Raw genomic sequence first — 19,822 nt, 5'->3', positions numbered from 1 at the left:
CGAGCATAGAAGTTATATAGCTTGTCTGGTAGGCTCGTGTCACTGGGCAGCTCTCGGCTGTGCTTCCCTTTGTAGTCTGTAATAGCCTGCAAGCCCTGCCACATCTGACGAGCGTCGGAGCCGGTGTAGTACGATTCGATCTTTGTCCTGTATTGACGGTTTGCCTGTTTGATGGTTCGTTGGCGGGCATAGCGGGATTTCTTATAAGCTTCCGGGTTAGAGTCCCGCTCCTTGAAAGAGGCAGCTCTACCCTTTAGCTCAGTGCGAATGTTGCCTGTAATCCATGGCTTCTGGTTGGGGTATGTACGTACAGTCACTGTGGGGACGACGTATTTGATGAACTTATTGATAAAGCCAGTGACTGATGTGGTGTACTCCTCAATGCCATTGGAAGAATCCCGCTAGCAAAACAGTTCTGTAGTTTAGCATCTGCTTCATCTGACCACCTTTTTATAGATTGAGTCACTGGTGCTTCCTGCTTTAATTTTTGCTTGTAAGCAGGAATCGGGAGGATAGAGTTATGGTCAGATTTGCCAAATGGAGGGCGAGGTAGAACTTTGTACGCGTCTCTGTTTGGAGTAAAGGTGGTCTAGAATAAATGTTTTCCCTCTGGTTGCACATTTAACATGCTGATAGAAATTTGGTAAAACTGATTTAAGTTTCCCTGCATTAAAGTCACCGGCCACTAGGAGTGCCGCCTCTGTATGAGCGTTTTCCTGTTTGCTTATGGTGGAATACATCTCATTGAGTGAGGTTTTACTGCCAACCTCGCATTGTGATGGTATGTAGACAGCTATGAAAAATACAGATGAAAATTCTCTAGGTAGATAGTGTAGTCTACAGCTTATGAGATACTCTACTTCAGGCAAGCAAAACTTTGAGACTTCCTCAGATTTCGTGCACCAGCTGTTGTTTACATAAATGCATAGGCCCCCGCCCCATGTCTTACCAGAGGCTGCTGTTCTGTCTTGCCGATTGTGTATAACCCGCCAGCTGTATGTTCTTAATGTCGTCGTTCAACCACGACTCGATGAAACATAAGATATTACAGTTTTTAATGTCCCGTTGGTAGGATATTTAAGAATATTTTGAAGATAAATACACAACGCAGAGTTTGAGAGGACTAAAAACTAGAGTACTAATGGTCAATAGCGAATTGTAAATAGGAGTTGGGTGTCAGTTCAACATCTGTTCAGAATCTGTGGAATGTCACTCCTGAACTCAGAGCAACGTGTGCTACGTGGGTCACGTTTCCATTGGTCTGTACATTGAGTCTGGAGTGGGATACTTGTTATCTGGCCACTGGCCAAGTTGTCCTACAAGGACTTCTGATTGGTCAACCCCAGGCTAGGGTGGGGGGTTATAAATGGCATCCTGTTCCTTTGTTCGGTGGGGAAAATCTGAGGACAGGGGAGACTGAACATCTGAACATCTACCTCCCAGCATAACATCTTGATTTGTCCTCTCTGAATAAACCAATTTTTCTCCCCCTGATTTGCTTTGGAGTTTGTGTTATTGAAGAATAACATAAATTGCTAACACTTGGTTCCGTGACCCGGATGAATTGGTCTGAACAACAACAACAAGAAAGACTTATCAACTGTGTGTTGATCCAGAGGAAAGAAGGCTGTGCACAACACACTTTGGCGATTCAACTCTTAATATCCTGATTGATGGCAGAATTGCTGGGTGAGTCTAGACCAATATCATTTTAAAAGAACCAAATCATGTTAAAATACTGTATGCAATGAGTGATATGTATCTGTGATGTATAAGTGTTCAAGTCCTTTGTTATATTACAGTGTTTAGTCCTTTGTTACTCTATTAAAAGGTAGGAGTCCTTACTCCATTAAAAGGTTTGAGGCCTCTGGTTTTTTTTTGTGAAACTTTCTTGTTGTATAGAAGTGAGTTGTTAGTTGAGAAGCATTTTTTGGGGGGTGAAAGCTTTTTGAGTGAACATAAGTTATGGGTAGCCAGGCCCTACAGAAACAATTTGTGTTCTAGAAGGGTTTTGGGTCCTCAAAAAGATATATATATATATATATATATATATATATATATATATATATATATATATATATATATATATATATATTATATATATAAATATATATATATATCACGTTTGCCGTTAATGTAATGTTATTGTTAAGTGAGAAAACCACTCTGGTAAAGGGTGGAACAGCTCTTCCGGATGTGAACATGAAACTCACTATCTATAATCATTTCAAAGTAGAGCAGGAGACACGGGTGACAAAGTCAGACGTGACCCCCACCCGTGGCCTCTCTGTTCCCTCTCACACTGAATTGGGCAAGGCAGATCAGGTTTCAAGCAACTGGTCGGCACTGCTTGTTTTTGAGTCAACAGATTCTGACAGCAGTGACGAACGATGTCTTAGGCCAACCAGAACACAGGCTGTAAAAGGAAGTAAAGACAAACTTCGAGAGACAGTGATCACACAAATCAGCATCTCCAAAACAGTTGGATGAATGGTCAACAACTTTTAAGCATCCACGAGACGTGGTTATCAGATTTATGCAGGTTCCGAGTGAAACCAACATTATTCGTTCAGTAAAAAATAAACCTGGTGTATGTTATTATTGCGGGATTTCTGGTCACTGGCAATGAGAATGTTGGGAAAGAAAATTTGATTTTATGAGAAGTGGCCAGGAGAAGAAGGGTCTGTCTAAGGGAAGATGGAATCAAGACAACAGCCCCAATGACACAATGCTTGAGCAGAAATGTAAGAAGCTCTCTCCAGCTCAGCAGCAGAGTTTGGTGGAGGTAAACTAATAGACTCCCTCCTACATCCCATCTCAGCTGGTGAACATATGAAATCAGATGGAATATATGTGAATATGATGTTGTTAACAACTTTGCAGTAGATTTTTTTAGTAGATACGGGTGCTGAATTCACTGTATTTCAATATCTTATGCAAAACATATATGTCCTCAGTACACGGGCAAGAAGATGAGAGCAACAGGAGTGGGGGGAAGACAGATATGAAACTTTGGATATGGAACCACAGGTGTTGCTCCACCTTGCACAAAACAATATCCCATTAGCAAGGAAGCTATGGACGCTACTACAGTAGTGATTAAAGATCTATGGGACATGGGTATAGTTGAAAAGACACCATGTAATCCAGCTACTCTGATGTATCCTACAGATACCACGTTACTTGAACACGACTGTTGTGAGTTGTTTTGGATCAGCTCTCTGATGGGTTTATAGAGTCATGTGTTGGTAAAGCCTGAGTTTATCTTATACACAGACGGTTCAAGCATTGTGGAGGGGAGGTGTGAGGCAGGCTGGGCATGGGTAGTTAATGGGTAGTTACTACAATGGACAATGTGATAATACCAGGCACGTTAGAGTTGAGAAAAGTAGGCGTTCACTTTATGAGTGACACAATGCTTAACTATTGCATACAACTCTCTAATGGGAAATAACTCCCGAGTGGGGACATAACATAGTGTCAGGACAGTGGGTGATGGTAAAAAAAACATGTGATGGTAAAAAAATATGTGACAGAGACATTAGGGCCAAAATGGGAAGGTCCTTATCAAGTTTTGCTATTAACAAGGTCAGCGGTAAAAGTCCAGGGAAAATCACGATGGGTACATGTCATTCATTGCAAGGTTGTCCATTTTGATGACAAAGCGGAGCCTGGAGAGTAAAGAACTGATTGATTAGCAATTGGGGGCCAATCTTGGGTGAAGAAGCATAGTTAGATGATCAGAACCTGATAAGCTTCTAAGTTGTATACCACAGTCATCATATTAGGGATATCTAGGTGAAATGTCCAACGTTTTCCTGTAAACTGGGACATGCTTACTTAGGGAAATCTGTGAAATACCAATTTCTCTTGAAACCAGGACATGTTACTTTCACTTTTTTCCCCCTTCGTTACAGGTTATGTGAATCTATCGTCTGAGGCTGCAGCGATATCCCTTGAAGGTACCTGAAACAATACAAGATCACCGGTGAAGTGCAGCCAATGGAACGGAAGGAGAATTCCTCACTACCTGCAGACTGTCAGAACATAATATCTAATAGTTATCTATGTGGGACTGATACCAGCGTGGAAGAGCTGGTCACTTTTAAAGGACTTTGCGAATGATTACCTCTTCAATAGGACGATTGAATATTATTGTCTTGCAGACAAGTGAAAGATGTTTGAAATAATGTTCCCTGTGAGTTTCCTCCTAATACAGGATGTGGGTGGTGTGTCCATTTCTAACACAGAGATGCATCAGCAGGATGAGGGACACTCGGGCATCAATACGTTTCTAGCTCTCTTTCTACATTATGCCACAGTAGTCCCTCAAAGTAGTTGTTGGATTTGTACATATGCTCCATTCACATCAAGGGCAGGTATTCCATTAAGGGATATTCCTTTTAACCAGAGCGAAATGTTGGGTATATGGAGAGATGTTAATTGGTATAAGGAGATTATTGGTACTAATTTGGGTGAGAACGTTGAGAATCAACATGCGAGAGTACCTAGTTCTGCAGTACCTTCCTTCATTTGAGATTACCAATGACACTAATCAGCGACCACCTTACCTAGTTATTACACATGCCCCTGTTGGGTGGTTATGTTTTAATAGGTCACTCTCTTGGAACTTGTCTCAACTGCACCAGGACGCGTTTGTCAAAATAGGACAGAGTTAGTGTGATCAGACTATCTGCCTGTGACGGTACTAAGGTTGCGGAATGTCTAATGTCTGTTGAAATGACTCAGTAATTTCACTAGGAATACTTTTGATGCCAGTACCTTCGGTAATATAATCAATAATGGTATGATAGCTCCAAATGGGACTTAGTTTATCTGTGGATCATATGCCTATTCCTGGTTACCAAAGTTGTGGCAAGGGTCGTGTTAGTAAGGGTCGTGTTAGTAAGGGTCGTGTTATTTGGGATATGTTGTATGTAAGACGTTCTGTGAATTCTCCTTTTTTACACCATCATAAACATGTGATTACAGAAACGGAGAGATTCTTTGCAATTGCGTTTCCCTCTTATGGTATTTCTGAAATAGCACAGGAAGTTATTAATATGGCTAACTCTTTGGAAATCCTAGCTAATAGTACAGTTGAGAGTATTGAGTTAATTACTGCTGAGATGGTTGCCATTCGGACTGTGGCAATGCAAAATAGTTTGGCCCTTGATTATCTTCTGTCCGCATAAGGAGGTACATGTGCTGTTACTGGTGCTGAATACTGTACTTACATTCCTAATAAATCTGAGGAAATAACTGACCTAATCCAAAAGATCAGGACTGATGGCGCTAAATATCATGATTCCAATCCAGATGATTTAGGCTTAGTCATGTGGTTGTCTTCCACATTCGGTACATGGGGACGTTTTTTGGTGAGCATGATACTTCCAATAGTGGGAGTTATGGTTATTTTTCTCATCCTCATCCAGGTTATCAAGTGTGCTAAAAATCCAATGGTTACGTGATAGGGGATATCATAAGATTCATCAACCGTGTCCTTTTGGAGATGGGTGTCAGTGGTGTTCACCAGATTGTGGAGTGGGATACTTGTTATTTGGCCATTGGCCAAGTTGTCCTACAAGGACTTCTGATTGGTCAACCCCAGGCTAGGGTGGGGGGTTATAAATGGCATCCTGTTCCTTTGTTCCGTGGGGAAAATCTGAGGACAGGGGAGACTGAACATCTGACTCCCAACATAACATGTTGAATGGTCCTCTCTGAATAAACCACATTTTCTCCCCCTGATTTGCTTTGGAGTTTGTTATTGAAAAATAACATAAATTGCTAACAGATATACGTGCTTTCAGTTCGTCCCATTTATTTTCCAGCGATTGAACGTTGGCTAGCAGAATGGAAGGCAAGGGCAGATTAGCCACTCGTCGCCTGATCCTCGCAAGGCACCCTGATCTTTTTCCTCAAGATCTCCGTTTCCTTCTCCCTGGCGAATCCAGAGGATCGGGGCCTGGTCGGGTGTCTGCAGTATATCCCTCGTGTCCGACTCATTGAAGAAGAACTCCTCGTCCAATTTGAGTTGAATAATCCCAGTTCTGATGTCCAGAAGCTCTTTTCGGTCATAAGAGACGGTAGCAGCAACATTATGTACAAAACAAGTTACAAATAACGCGAAAAAACAAACAAAATAGCATGATTGGTTGAGAGCCGATAAGACGGCAGCCCTACCCTCCGGTGCCATTGGTTGTTTATGTACACTCAGTGAATGTGGGTATAGTAATATGGCTTGTGGATCATTCTTTGTTTATCTTATATAGCAGGCAGCAGAGTGTGGCATAGAGGAGAGTATTGATGACAGATAATACAGAGTAGCATAGTTAAAACCAGCAAGTGGCTGGCACATTTATTAGAAAAAAAGGGGTGAACAACTTGAAACCATAATTCACAGAACAGTCAGTTACGTCAGTTATACAATTAAAGAAACTTCTTAGAACAGTGTAAGTTACGTCAGTTATGCCAGGACCTCTGCGTATTGATATTTGCACCACAGTTGTAAGGCAGGCTTGACCTCAACTCTTCTTTGCAGAAACGCCCATGTGCTTCAATGAGGCAACACTCAAATGAATTGTTCTTCAATTCTGGTCCAAGTCACACAGTGTGTGCAGGTTTTAGTTCCAGTCCAGTACTAAAACATCTGATTCAACTAATCAAGGGCTTTATGATCGGTTGATTAGTTGTATCCAGTGAGCTGGTGCTGGGCTGGAACAAAAGCCTGCACAACATGCAGGTTCCAGGATAAGGATGAAATATTAGCCAAAACATGTGTGGCTTCAGCTGTGATTGAGTCAGTGCAAACACCTTGTAACTAAGACCTAAAGGCTAGTGCTAAGAATGGTAAAAAGGCCCATGGAACTCAACCAAGACAATGGAAATGCCATGGAAACGCATGGGGGGAATAATGCCGTGGGGAAAAGATCCAGAATCTCCTCAATGGCCACCAGCAAAATTAGCCTACATTTAGGCTATTGTTTATGTGTTTCACACTATGTTGAGGTAAAAATCTGAGAATAATGCTGATATGGGTGTCAACCCGTATACAAGTTGTTATCATCACCAAGAAACTGCATTACAGTTAAAACCGACTGACTACCACCATCGATTTCTCTATGCTAGCTATGCTACCAGTCTATATGAATGGGAGTTAGCCTTTAGCAGTCACTTCTACTAAACCTGAAAAGGGACTATTTCTAAATGTTATGCAACGAAAACAGACAAATATATCCAAATCAGACTTTAGTAACCACATTGTAGGCATGTTGCAATACATCAAATATCTATATTGTTAGATCAGATTTGTTGAATGTGCGTCCTTCTATCCCCCACGGTCTGCGTTCCATTGATTTCTTTACCACATCTATTAGCATTCAACACTTTAGTTTATCAGAGATGATCAGTCCTGGTGATCAGGGAGATAGAGAGAGATACAAAGATACAACCACAAGAACAGAGAGGCTACAGCCAAGCCATTGAGTAGAGGAGCCTTTGGGGATGATTGATGGAGGACTCGTACTTGTAGGAGATCTGGTGAGACAAACAGACAAAGACAGACGTTCATTCTCCAAAGAATAAGGTAGACATTTTAAAACCACTTGACTCTTGTTTTGTCTAAACCTATTTGGTAGTCTAATGTTGTCATATCTTTTCGCTTACATAACCTGGCCTCACCTGGGAAAGAGGTAACAGTCGCGGATGCTGTCAATGCTGTGAGTCCTTGAACTTGTCAAAACGATATCTCTGTACTCGTGATCTTTATTTATTACATTCTTTACCTCAGCCACCCTAAACACCTCTGCTGGGGATAGCAGCTGATCAATGCTGTCTGAGAAGCAAGTGTACTCAGCAATGTTGAGTACAGGGCAGGAAGTGACATTGAAAAGAATCCCATTGTCTGTAGCAGATTCCTCCGAATCGGAACGTTTGGCCCTGGTTGTGGTAAACCTCCCAAATCGCACTTCTGACCCTACTTCTGCCTCATACACTTGGTTTGTGCCATAAAACACAGTTTGGCACTTCTCTGTCTTCAGAAGCCTCATGGCATCCATTAGCAGGAAGTGGAGGGATTTGAACCGGAAGTCGCCGTTATAGACATTGACATTCCCACCCTGAGTCTCCACTGCATTGTTGAAAATCTTTCTGAACACGTGTCCCCCATGTCCATAAGCCACCAATGCAGCCGTGTGTTGCTTGACGCCTCCCGGGATTAACTTCGGACACTGCTTTGCCCCCCAGGCGTCACTATACTCTATACTGCCTTTCAGTTCTTCTTCCAGCAGACCCCCTTCCACAACCTTCTTCAGCATCTGCTCCCGACACTGAGTGTACTGCTCATCCACTGCATTAGGAACCATGTCCATTACCTTTGCCTAACATGCTGACCACACCGCCCGCGTCGCGTGCGCAAGTGGTGCAAAATAAATGTACAATCAATCTCCTGACTGGAGGAGGAAATAACAAAAAAAAGGTATCCTTTTTTCCCCCTCATACCGTAGTTTGGGTTGGCAATGTTTTTCCTGATACAATTAATCAAAATGTAATGAACAAACATACAGAGTCAGACTCTGGAAGTTAGACAGATAAGAGTTGTGTAACAATGGCACTGCATAGAGCAACAATATGCAATACACATTTTACTAATCAGTTTTCGTTTTTATTACAGTAGATGGGAATGAAATAGAATCGACTGAGTTGTTCAACTGAGTCATGAATCGAGGCATCTCTATCTATGACACAGTCGACCAGTGATACCTTAACTGGGGAGGACGGGCTCATAGTAATGGCGGGAACGGAATTAATGGAATGCTATCGAACACATCAAATACATGGATACCATTCCATTCACCGCATTCCAGCCATTATGAGCCGTCCTCCCCTCAGCAGCTTCCTGTGATGCTATGGCATTTCTGTCTGCAACGTTCCACAACATTTGCATACTGATCGTGGCCCGATATGTAGCCCTTTTATACTCCAGGGTTTCCCAAACCTGGTCCTGGGTGCACGTTTTGTTTTTTACCCTAGCACTACACAGCTGGTTCAAATAACCAATTAATCATCAAGCTTTGATGATTATGAATCCACTGTGTAGTGTGATGGCAAAAAAACGAAAAGTGCACCCGGGGGGTTAGGACCGAGTTTGGGAAACCCTGTTATTCTCCTTCCCAGTTTATGCACTTTATCGACCACTAAAGTGTACAGTGACCCAATCTCCACCCACAGTTTTGCTGCCTTCATCCGATGTCTTTTGACATAAAGTACCAAGCGGTTCACGAACACTATGTGAAAAATATTTCCATATTTATGTCTATGTATACATTTCCTCCTTCCACAATTTGCTTTGCAAATCAAGCTTTATTGGGTGAAAGATTCATAGCAACAAGCATTTACAAAGAGTTGATAGCGTAATTCTGTGTGACCAAACAATCAAACATACGCTTTACGAATAATTATTACTAAGGTCACGTTTTTAAATTGTAATACATTTTAGGCACAAATTTGATCAATAGGATAATATTTATGGTCAGGGATTTGTTTAAAATATTGATGTCGCCTAAATCAGGGGTTTTCAACCTCTTCTCAGGGACCCCCAGCCATTCCTTGTATATTAACTATTCCACAGTTAGCACACCTGTCTCGACTAATAAACAAGCCGTTGAATAGGTGAATCAGGTGAGCTAAATTGTGAAACATCTGGCCACTGGTCTACATCAATATAATCTATAGGTTCATAAACGTCATTATACAGTAGGCCTATACTAAATAGTAACAACAAACATCATAGCCTAAGCATTCATTCAAAATCCAAAACAATCATACCAGATATATAAGACATGTCCACATCTATATTGGACTAACAGCCATTAAAAATGTTGAAATTGTTGTCAACATTCAGTAGCCCTCTAAGCTCAGTCTCAAGGACTGTAACAGAGGTATACTCTGTAACAACACCCTGAGCTGTGTTAGGACCCAAGGCACCTCCAGACTTGAGAGGTTTGTCGTTGTTGTCGGTGCAGCAGTAGGCATTCCAGTAGTGACTCGGAACATTGACTCGCTGGTTCTGGTCTACCCACATGCTGCTTGGGACCACCCCTGTCACCACATACATCTTACTACAGCCTGCACTCAAAACATCCTTCAGCCTCGTCTCATACCGGTTCCACGGCCCGTTGTTCATCCTCCTGTCTTGCGGAGCTACGTTGGTATGGGTCATGGTGACTTTGGAGGCATCTTCTTTATGGTGTCCTGCGGGGTTTAGGTGCCCGCGGTCGTACGAGCCAAAGTTGTCATCGAGAGCCTGACTCCAGCCCAGCTTGTAGTTCTGTCGGTATTGTGGAGAGCGTTCACTGCAGCCATTGTTTTGGTTGTATTTCTTGATCTCACTCAAGGATCCTTTCTTATCCATTTGCTGTATTGTTAGGTCAGGATGCACAAGCTGAAAAATACAAATATTTACAAATTAGCCACTCCACTTCAAGCTTTGTGGTAGCAGTCCAATACAACCCATTAATATATTACTGGTATTCTAGGCTACTGCTATTTAGTCTGAAATTACAATGTACGAAATAGTACCTTCTAGTGCTACTTGCATGAATACAATCGTTTTCTAACCTGCTCTACAGCTAATGTCCTGTTCTACTGTAAATATTTAAACTACACTAATGTGTTGCATCATTCTGTAGTTGTGCCAGTCATATTAAATGGCTGCTGCACTGAATTTATAGGACATTTAAAAAAGGTGATAATGAAAATGTAAAATGCAAACCTGTGGTTCATAATAAACTATGGACCCCTCTCTGCCAGGGACCCCTTTGATATCCATTTCATAGGCAGAGTACAGAGGGATCCTCCTGCCACGGTCATACAGAGTGGCAAAGTAATAGTGGTTACCGTTTCTCTGACAGATGTATGCAGGAGAGGCAGCACTGTAAGCAGAGAGACATTTCTCAGGATTCTCTAAGCCCTGTGTGTCAGGCTCGATCGGAGTGGGGAGTGCTATATTCAGACCAGACACTGGTGTCTTTTTGAAGAAAGAATCTTTGCAGTTGTCGAAATTTGGAGCCACTTCCCCTCTGACTGCCAACAAGGGGAGCAGACAGAGGGACAAGAGGGACAGAGTCACCATGCTGTGCCCCTGTGGAGAAAAACAGCACAGATTAATCTATATTGCAATGTTACCTTTACATTATGACTGCTTAAGGTCACAATTAGTCACTAGAATCAACTCAAAATCAGGTTATGAAAACCACCCAAGTTCCTGAAACAATATAGTTCCTGTTTACTGTAGTTTCCCCCCATCTAGAGGTTGACTTCCTGCTTCTCATTTCTGGTCAAAGGTTGCTAAATGATCATGTTGCTGTAAGGTTAATTATGCTATATTCATCTACACTCCAAACATATTGTTCATTTTGTATTAGTCAAATTGTGTTAGTCACATGCGCCGAATACAAGTGAAATTCTTACTTACGAGCCCCTAACCGACAGTGCAGTTTCAAAAAAATACAGATAATAGCAGTATATTTCCTTGAGTGCATATCTTGATTGCATGACACATTAGTATTGTTTTGTAAGCTGCCTATATCCTTCTTCATTTGTCTTCGTTTGTAGTTTTGTTTATAACGTTAAGAATGTGGCACGAGTCTCTCATATATATTCATTCCCTTGTATGAAATAATTTTTGCTGTGCGCGACACAGAGAACTTTGCGCTATTGCATCGATTTTCGAAATAACCATAAGAAATGGAATATCCAAATAATTTGTTAGATTTTCAATCTCACCTTCTGAACTTGTTTAACAGTCCTTTGAATTGTCTCACTCCCTCAGAGGTCTGTAGTTTCAGAGTAAACACTTCCTGTTACTCTCTAGATACTGTACATAATCTGCCTCTCTCTCCTCTCTCTCTCTCTCTCTCACACACACACACACACACACTTTTTCGTGCAATCTAGATCCATAATCATTATGCCAAATTCTATGTCATAAATATGTATATTTTTCTGCTCGGCATGTGCACGGTTATCAATATCTGAATGGACGTTAGTATTCGATTACTTGTTTTAATATACATTTTTCAAAAAAAAAAATGTATAGGACAATTTTAACCCTGAAAAGGCTTTTTCTGAATTAAATTTAAATATCCATGTGACATTGTTACATACCCGATTATGCCATTACATTTCAAATGATTCATTTAATAAAAGTTCGACTCTTTAATGTAGTTTTTATGAAGTGCACGTGCCCCCCATAAAAAGACCAGTAGCCAACCAGAAGCCTTCAGGTGGAAATAAAAGTTAATGAAAAGTTAATGAAATGAGAAGGAATAGGCTACAACGAGCATGAATTGGTTTGAGAGAAAGCGCATCCTGTGGCCTTAATTACAGTACGGTACCTTCAGAATTGTTCACACCCTTTCACTTTTTCCAAATGTCGTCGTGTTACAGACTGAATTTAAAATGCATTAAATTGAGATTTTTGGTCACTGGCCTACACACAATAACCCTAACGTCAAAGTGGAATTGTGTTTTTATATATATATATATATATATATATATATATACACTGCTCAAAAAAATAAAGGGAACACTTAAACAACACAATGTAACTCCAAGTCAATCACACTTCTGTGAAATCAGACTGTCCACTTAGGAAGCAGCACTGATTGACAATAAATTTCACATGCTGTTGTGCAAATGGAATAGACAACAGGTGGAAATTATAGGCAATTTGCAAGACAACCCCAATAAAGGAGTGGTTCTGCAGGTGGGGACCACAGACCACTTCTCAGTTCCTATGCTTCCTGGCTGATGTTTTGGTCACTTTTGAATGCTGGCGGTGCTTTCACTCTAGAGGTAGCATGAGACGGAGTCTACAACCCACACAAGTGGCTCAGGTAGTGCAGCTCATCCAGGATGGCACATCAATGCGAGCAGTGGCAAGAAGGTTTGCTGTGTCTGTCAGCGTAGTGTCCAGAGCATGGAGGCGCAACCAGTAGACAGGCCAGTACATCAGGAGACGTGGAGGAGGCCGTAGGAGGGCAACAACCCAGCAGCAGGACCGCTACCTCTGCCTTTGTGCAAGGAGGAGCAGGAGAAGCACTGCCAGAGCCCTGCAAAATGACCTCCAGCAGGCCACAAATGTGCATGTGTCTGCTCAAACGGTCAGAAACAGACTCCATGAGGGTGGTATGAGGGCCCGACGTCCACAGGTGGGGGTTGTGCTTACAGCCCATCACCGAGCAGGACGTTTGGCATTTGCCAGAGAACACCAAGATTGGCAAATTCGCCACTGGCCCCCTGTGCTCTTCACAGATGAAATCAGGTTCACACTGAGCACGTGACAGACGTGACAGAGTCTGGAGACGCCTTTTGAGAACGTTCTGCTGCCTGTAACATCCTCCAGCATGACCGGTTTGGCGGTGGGTCAGTCATGGTGTGGGGTGACATTTCTTTGGGGGGCCGCACAGCCCTCCATGTGCTTGCCAGAGGTAGCCTGACTGCCATTAGGTACCGAGATGAGATCCTCAGACCCCTTGGGAGACCATATGCTGGTGCGGTTGGCCCTGGGTTCCTCTTAATGCAAGACAATGCTAGACCTCATGTGGCTGGAGTGTGTCAGCAGTTCCTGCAAGAGGAAGGCATTGATGCTATGGACTGGCCCGCCCTTTCCCCAGACCTGAATCCAATTGAGCACATCTGGGACTTCATGTCTCGCTCCATCCACCAACGCCACGTTGCACCACAGACTGTCCAGGAGTTGGCGGATGCTTTAGTCCAGGTCTGGGAGGAGATCCCTCAGGAGACCATCCGCCACCTCATCAGGAGCATGCCCAGGCGTTGTAGGGAGGTCATACAGGCTACTGAGCCACACACACTACTGAGCCTCATTTTGACTTGTTTTAAGGACATTACATCAAAGTTGGATCAGCCTGTAGTGTGGTTTTCCACTTTAATTTTGAGTGTGACTCCAAATCCAGACCTCCATGGGTTGATAAATTGGATTTCCATTGATTATTTTTGTGTGATTTTGTTGTCAGCACATTCAACTATGTAAAGAAAAAAGTATTTAATAAGATTATTTCTTTCATTCAGATCTAGGATGTGTTGTTTAAGTGTTCCCTTTATTTTTTTGAGCAGTATATATAAATTAATACAAAATGTCAATAAATATTCAAACCCTTTGTTATGGCATACCTAAATAAGTTCAGAGGTAGAAATGTACTTAACAAGTCACATAATAAGTTGCATGGACTCACACTGTGAGCAATAAGAGTGTTTAACATGACTTTTGAATGACTACCTCATCTCTGTATCCCACACATACAATTATCTGTAAGGTCCCTCAGTTGAGCAGGGAATTTCAAACACAGATTAAACCACAAAGACCAGGGAGGTTTTCCAATGCAATGCAAAAAGGGCACCTATTGGTAGATGGGTAAAAATAAAAAGAAGCAAGCAATGAATATCCCTTTGAGCATGGTGAAGTTATTAATTACACTTTGGATGGAGTATCCATGCACCCAGTCACTACAAAGATACAGGTGTCCTTCCTGACTCAGTTGCAGTAGAGGAAGGAAACCACTGAACGATTTCACCACGAGGCCAATGGTAACTTTAAATAGTTACATAGTTTAATGGATGTGATAGGAGGAAACTGAGGATGAATCAACAACATTGCAGGTACTCCACAATACTAACCTAATTGACAGAGTGAAAAGAAAGAAGCCTGTACAGAATTTGAAAAATCCAAAACATGGACCCTGTTTGCAACAATGCACTAAAGTAATACTGCAAAAAAATGTGGCAAAGCAATTACATTTTTGTCCTGAACACAAAGTGTTATGTTTGGGGAAAATCCAATACAGCACACTACTAAGTACCATGCTCCATATTTTTAAGTTGTGGCTGCATCATGCTATGGGTATGCTTGAAATCATTAAGGACTGTGGAGTTTTTCAGGATAAAAAATAAACAGAATGGAGCTTAGCACAGGCAAAATCCTAGAGGTAAACCCGGTTCAGTCTGCTTTCCACCAGACACTGGGAGATGAATTCACCTTTCAGCAGAACAATAAGCTAAAACACACGGCCAAATCTACACTTGAGTTGCTTACCAAGAAGACAGTCAATATTCCTGAGTGGCTGAGTTACAGTTTTGACTTAAATCTACTTGAAAATCTAAGACAAGACCTTAAAATGGTTGTCTAGCAATGATCAACAACCAGTTTGACAGAGTTTGAAAAGAATAATGGGCAAATGTTACACAATTCAGGTGTGGAAAACCCTTAGAGACTTACCCAGAAAGTCACAGCTTTAATCGCTGCCAAAGGTGATTCTATAAAGTATAGACTCAGGGGTGTGACAATTTATGTAAGTTAAACATTTATGTGTTTAATTTACTATAAATTTGCAATAAAATTGTAAAAACATGTTTTCACTTTGTCATTATGGGGTATTGTGTGTAGAGGGGTGAAATAAACAAATATTTTATACATGTTTTATATTCAGGCAATAACACAACAAAATGTGGAATAAGTATGAATACTTTCTGAAGGCAATGAAGCCTAGCCTGAATCCGACTAGACGTTCATTACATTCTCTCTCTAGTCGGAACGTGGCTAGGCAGCGACCAGGACAGCGCGGAGTCGACGAGACATATGGCTCGGGAAAACGTACCTCAATCTAGTGATGGGATACGGCAGTGTACTCATAATTATCCCAACGGACAACTCGAGAAGATTTAAATACCTCTAGATTTTAATGACTGGTATTTTCGCCAGCATGTTATAGCTAATTCTATAGCAGCCCATGTGATTCTAGCGTTGGTGTGAGTAGCTACAGGAAGTGTTGTCGAATCCAATAGAATAGGCTACTCCAGTCAAGACAGGCACTGTTGTATGGGATGATAATAAATAACATTGTTGCTGCTGCAAGTTAGATAGCTATGGGGGGTGATAAGGGACATATATAAGTCTTATGGGGGGTGATAAGGGACATATATACGTCTAGGCAACCGTACCACCTGACATGACATGATACCAGCATCTTAGTAACGTCTGTGTAACGCCTGCATCACTTGTTAATGAAAGTCATAATGCGCATAGTTTATATTTATATGAATTAAATCTCAACCATAAGTGTTAGAAACATACAATGTATCACCTGGGTGGTAATGTTTCAAGCATTATCATGTGTCAAATGTGTCAATATATTGTAAGCTATTTCCAAGATAACTGGGCTGCTAATGTCAGTAGACGTTTAATTTTCGGCCTTGTGTCAACAAGTAGCCTAATCCAAATAGTAAATTATGTTTGTAGTCGTGTTTTCTTTTATGTCCTCAATAAACACCCTTGCTGTTTATGTATTAGGCCCACATGACTACTTTATAAACATCCATATGAAGGCCTAGATTTCTGTTCGTGAGATTCATTCAAGATTCATCTTCGTTTCCTGCTTTGTTGATGATGAGTCTTTCTGTATGTCATATGGTTGGTTGCGGTCATATAAACCCATCATTGAGTCGGACACATCGGCAGGTGCCTCTCCTTCAAGTGTTAGAATCTGTATGGACTTGTTTAAGAATATAACACAACAATGATTTCATGGGGAGAGGATAGTCGTAATGGCTTTGGTTTAGTGAAGCTTAATGGTTTAGATACGACCAAAACGGGTATTAGTTGCGTTAATTTGATACACCTTAAATCTAGTATTCAGGGTCTGTCCGCAAGTAACAGTGTGGTCGCGTTTATCAGAAATAATGGGAGACTAGTGTTTGTCGCACGGATTCAAGAGGACCAAGATGGGAGAAGATTCACAGGGAAACTGAGTAGGTCTAATCTCCTTAACAATCAATTTCTATAATATATTTTCCTGAGTTGCCCAATCATATGTTTTATGTGCTTTAGAGAGTGTGAAATTTAAGGAGAAGATTCGGGCTCTGAGTTGTGGAGATTCTCATGCTGTTCTGCTGTCTGAAGAGGGCCAGGTTTTCTGCTTGGACAAAGCCAATATTCTCAGGTGGGTTCCATTCCATAATGATACATTTATATGTAGTTTACCCTAAGAAATTGTCACCCCCTCATTCAAATAGCTAAAGTATAAAAAAAAATATATTGTCATTCAATTCAAATGGGCCAACTAATCTTATTCATCGTTCTTCTTTTTTCCCCCAGACCATTGGATAAGCTATGTAACCGACAGGTAACTCAGGTTGCATGTGGAGACCAGCATTCAATTTCACTAACACAGGGTAAATGACCATTAACACACCACTAATCGCTGTTTCACAATGCAACTTAACCAAAACAGTCTAACCTTTCAAAACTGTAATCCTGTACAATGTTCTCACTGTATGGTTGCTTACTTCTGATTTCTTTTCAGATGGTCAGGTGTTCACATGGGATCAGAACACCAGCGGTCAGCTGGGTTTGGGGTGGGACGAGCCCAAAGCCGTGTCCCCCAGGCACCTGAAGTCTCTATCAGGGATCCCTCTGGTTCAGATCACTGCAGGGGGAGACCACAGCTTCGCTCTGTCCCTTTCTGGAGCTGTGTTCGGCTGGGGCAAGAACACCGCCGGTCAACTGGGACTAGGGGACACAACAAGTACAGTATACATTACACAATAGCATATGTGTTAACTCTTGTTAAATATATTGAAATAATCAAGGTCCAGACCGAAGACCATGAACAGTACATTATTTGAAACAGGTGTGTTAGTTTGCCAGCAGCATACACTCTGCATCCCACTGCTGGCTTGCTTCTGAAGCTAAGCAGGGTTGGTTCTGGTCAGTTGTTGGATGGGAGACCAGATGCTGCTGGAAGTGGTGTTGGAGGGCCAGCAGAAGGCACTCTTTCCTCTGGTCTAAAAAATATCCCACTTCCCTGTGTAGGGTGCTGTCTTTTGGATGGGACATTAAACGGGTGTCCTGACTCTCTGATGTTGTTAAAGATCCCATGGCACTTATTGTAAGAGAATGGGTGTTAACCCTGGTGTCCTGTCTAAATTCCCAAGCTGTCCCTCATACCATCACAGTCACCTAATCATCCCCAGCTTACAATTGGCTCATTCATCCCCTCTACCCTGTAACTATTCCCCAGGTTGATGCTGTAAATGAGAATGTGTTCTCAGTCAACTTACCTGGTAAAATAAAAATAGTGATGGGTTTAAACAAAAGTCTTCCCATTCAGTAGCTCTCTCAGGCTGTAGCTGGAGACCCCTGATTCATCTATTATGAACCACATTTTTTGTAGTTGAAAAACTATTTTGACCAGGATGAGAGAGAACAATATTGTGTCATGTGTGTGATATGAGGTATGTGTTGTTTTGTAAATAAATACTTATAATAAAATGAACCCAATTTTCTGTAGACAGACATGCCCCAGCTCCTGTTGATTGCCTGAATCTGAAGAAGACTGTTTTGATTTCATGTGGAGGAGAACATACTGCCGTTCTGACAAAGGTTGTATATCTGTCTGACATAATTACACTTTTCCCTATCATTTGAACTAAATGTTGTTTGGACCATACATTATTTATTTAAATGGGTGTCTCAATGTTGTAGTTTTTAGTTCCCTGGAAATTCGTATTGAAATGTCGTCATTAACGTAGAGGAAAACACTGTATGATAACTGTCTGGGTTGATTTTGTTCTAGGGAGGTGTGGTGTTCACATTTGGCTCAGGCCGCTATGGACAGCTTGGACACAACTCTCTCCGAGATGAACTACGACCTCGAGTGGTGGGGCAACTCTGGGGGTCAAAGGTGACCCAGATAGCCTGTGGAAGGTAGGTTACACTTATTAGACATGATCTGGAATTGTAAAAATGTTGTGACAGTACAAAAATTGTGATGTAGGATCTGTTTGGTTATTTTCATCTTAGCGTAAGACCTTTTAACAATTCATTGTTGATTTGAGAAATGTTTGGGGCCTTCCAACAAGATTTACTCATTTGGGTGTGGAGAGCAAGGGCAGCTGGGAAATGGAGTAAAGATTTGTCAGTCTAAGCCCCTCCCAGTAGAACTGCCAGGTAAAACATTAGTTTATCGTATAACATTACCCGGAGTACACACATTTTCAGAACAGATCGAACTTGAATAAACGTCAACTCAACAAAATGCTTATTTCAATACTCAACTAAAATAAATAGGAAGTAAAACATGAAATAACATTAATTTGATCATCAACAATTTTTGTCAACATTTCAGACCAGATTGATGACCAGAAAATGGAACACATTTTTGCTGGAGGAAACCATTCCTTTGCGTTGTGCACTCTTGGTCAGGTATGGACACAATTCGGTTTGAAACATTTAGTTAGCAAAACAGGACATAGTTTGTCCTTTGTACTTAACATTGCTGTGATACGTTGCATCACATTGTCATCTTCCCAGGAGTCTGAAGAAAGGTCTAACGATCTCAGGTCAAGTGTGGGCAAAGTGACACAACAAACTATAGATGAAGAAATCATTGACAAATGGATCTCAGAATGTGATTCAAAATCATGGAAAAAAGGACAGAAGTAAGTATGATATAAGTAACTATAATTTACCGTGTTGTTATTTCCTTATTTTGTTTATGTACGGTCAAATACTGAACTGAAAGATTACTCAAACTTGTAATAGCAGGGAAATCACAAAAATGTTTTCTTCTGCATCATGTTTAAATGGGAGCTTTCTTGATAAAAGGTAACAGTATTTAATATTGGTTCAAATACATGATGGACTTATGTTTGAAATATTACATTATCGAAGAATACTGGTTTAAATATTGCGTAGATATTGACAATTATTTATTGGTTTTATTAGTTGTGACAAACATTA

At 41.3% G+C, this 19,822-nt stretch overlaps 2 protein-coding genes and 1 long non-coding RNA gene across 3 annotated transcripts; 1 reads left to right on the top strand and 2 right to left on the bottom strand.

The window, feature by feature from the left end:
• The first annotated feature begins 608 nt into the window (after nt 1–608).
• Nucleotides 609–5,751, top strand: LOC106596719 (uncharacterized). Its single transcript, XR_014392119.1, has 2 exons — nt 609–1,689; nt 3,918–5,751. It is a non-coding gene; the product is annotated as an uncharacterized LOC106596719 (long non-coding RNA).
• A 1,719-nt stretch (nt 5,752–7,470) lies between these two features.
• Nucleotides 7,471–8,366, bottom strand: LOC145878513 (erythroblast NAD(P)(+)--arginine ADP-ribosyltransferase-like). Its single transcript, XM_082973789.1, has 2 exons — nt 7,788–8,366; nt 7,471–7,539 (listed from the first exon to the last, which is right to left on the bottom strand). The coding sequence occupies exons 1-2, from the start codon at nt 8,364–8,366 to the stop codon at nt 7,471–7,473; spliced, it is 648 nt and encodes a 215-aa protein (XP_082829915.1).
• A 977-nt stretch (nt 8,367–9,343) lies between these two features.
• LOC106602544 (endonuclease domain-containing 1 protein) lies at nt 9,344–11,990 on the bottom strand. The gene is made up of 3 exons (XM_014195215.3): nt 11,788–11,990; nt 10,775–11,143; nt 9,344–10,444 (listed from the first exon to the last, which is right to left on the bottom strand). Exons 2-3 carry the CDS (start codon nt 11,132–11,134, stop codon nt 9,863–9,865), a joined length of 942 nt encoding a protein of 313 aa, XP_014050690.1. The 5' UTR covers nt 11,135–11,143; nt 11,788–11,990; the 3' UTR covers nt 9,344–9,862.
• Nucleotides 11,991–19,822: the final 7,832 nt, after the last annotated feature.

The sequence above is a fragment of the Salmo salar genome, chromosome 04, assembly GCF_965601325.2.
Source record: "Salmo salar chromosome 04, fSalSal1, whole genome shotgun sequence".
Taxonomy (NCBI): domain Eukaryota; kingdom Metazoa; phylum Chordata; class Actinopteri; order Salmoniformes; family Salmonidae; genus Salmo; species Salmo salar.
Note: the sequence above shows the minus strand (reverse complement) of the source record. Positions and strands in the feature narration are given on the sequence as shown.

What these genes read in the sequence shown, in the direction of transcription:
- LOC145878513 (XM_082973789.1), bottom strand. Translation starts at nt 8,366, where the DNA reads ATGGTTCCTAATGCAGTGGATGAGCAGTACACTCAGTGTCGGGAGCAG. An exon ending in AGGTGTTTAGGGTGGCTGAG is followed by an intron (nt 7,540 to 7,787) that starts GTAAAGAATGTA and finishes TTGTCTCACCAG; the next exon opens with ATCTCCTACAAGTACGAGTC.
- LOC106602544 (XM_014195215.3), bottom strand. Translation starts at nt 11,134, where the DNA reads ATGGTGACTCTGTCCCTCTTGTCCCTCTGTCTGCTCCCCTTGTTGGCA. An exon ending in TAGTTTATTATGAACCACAG is followed by an intron (nt 10,445 to 10,774) that starts GTTTGCATTTTA and finishes TGTATTTTTCAG; the next exon opens with CTTGTGCATCCTGACCTAAC.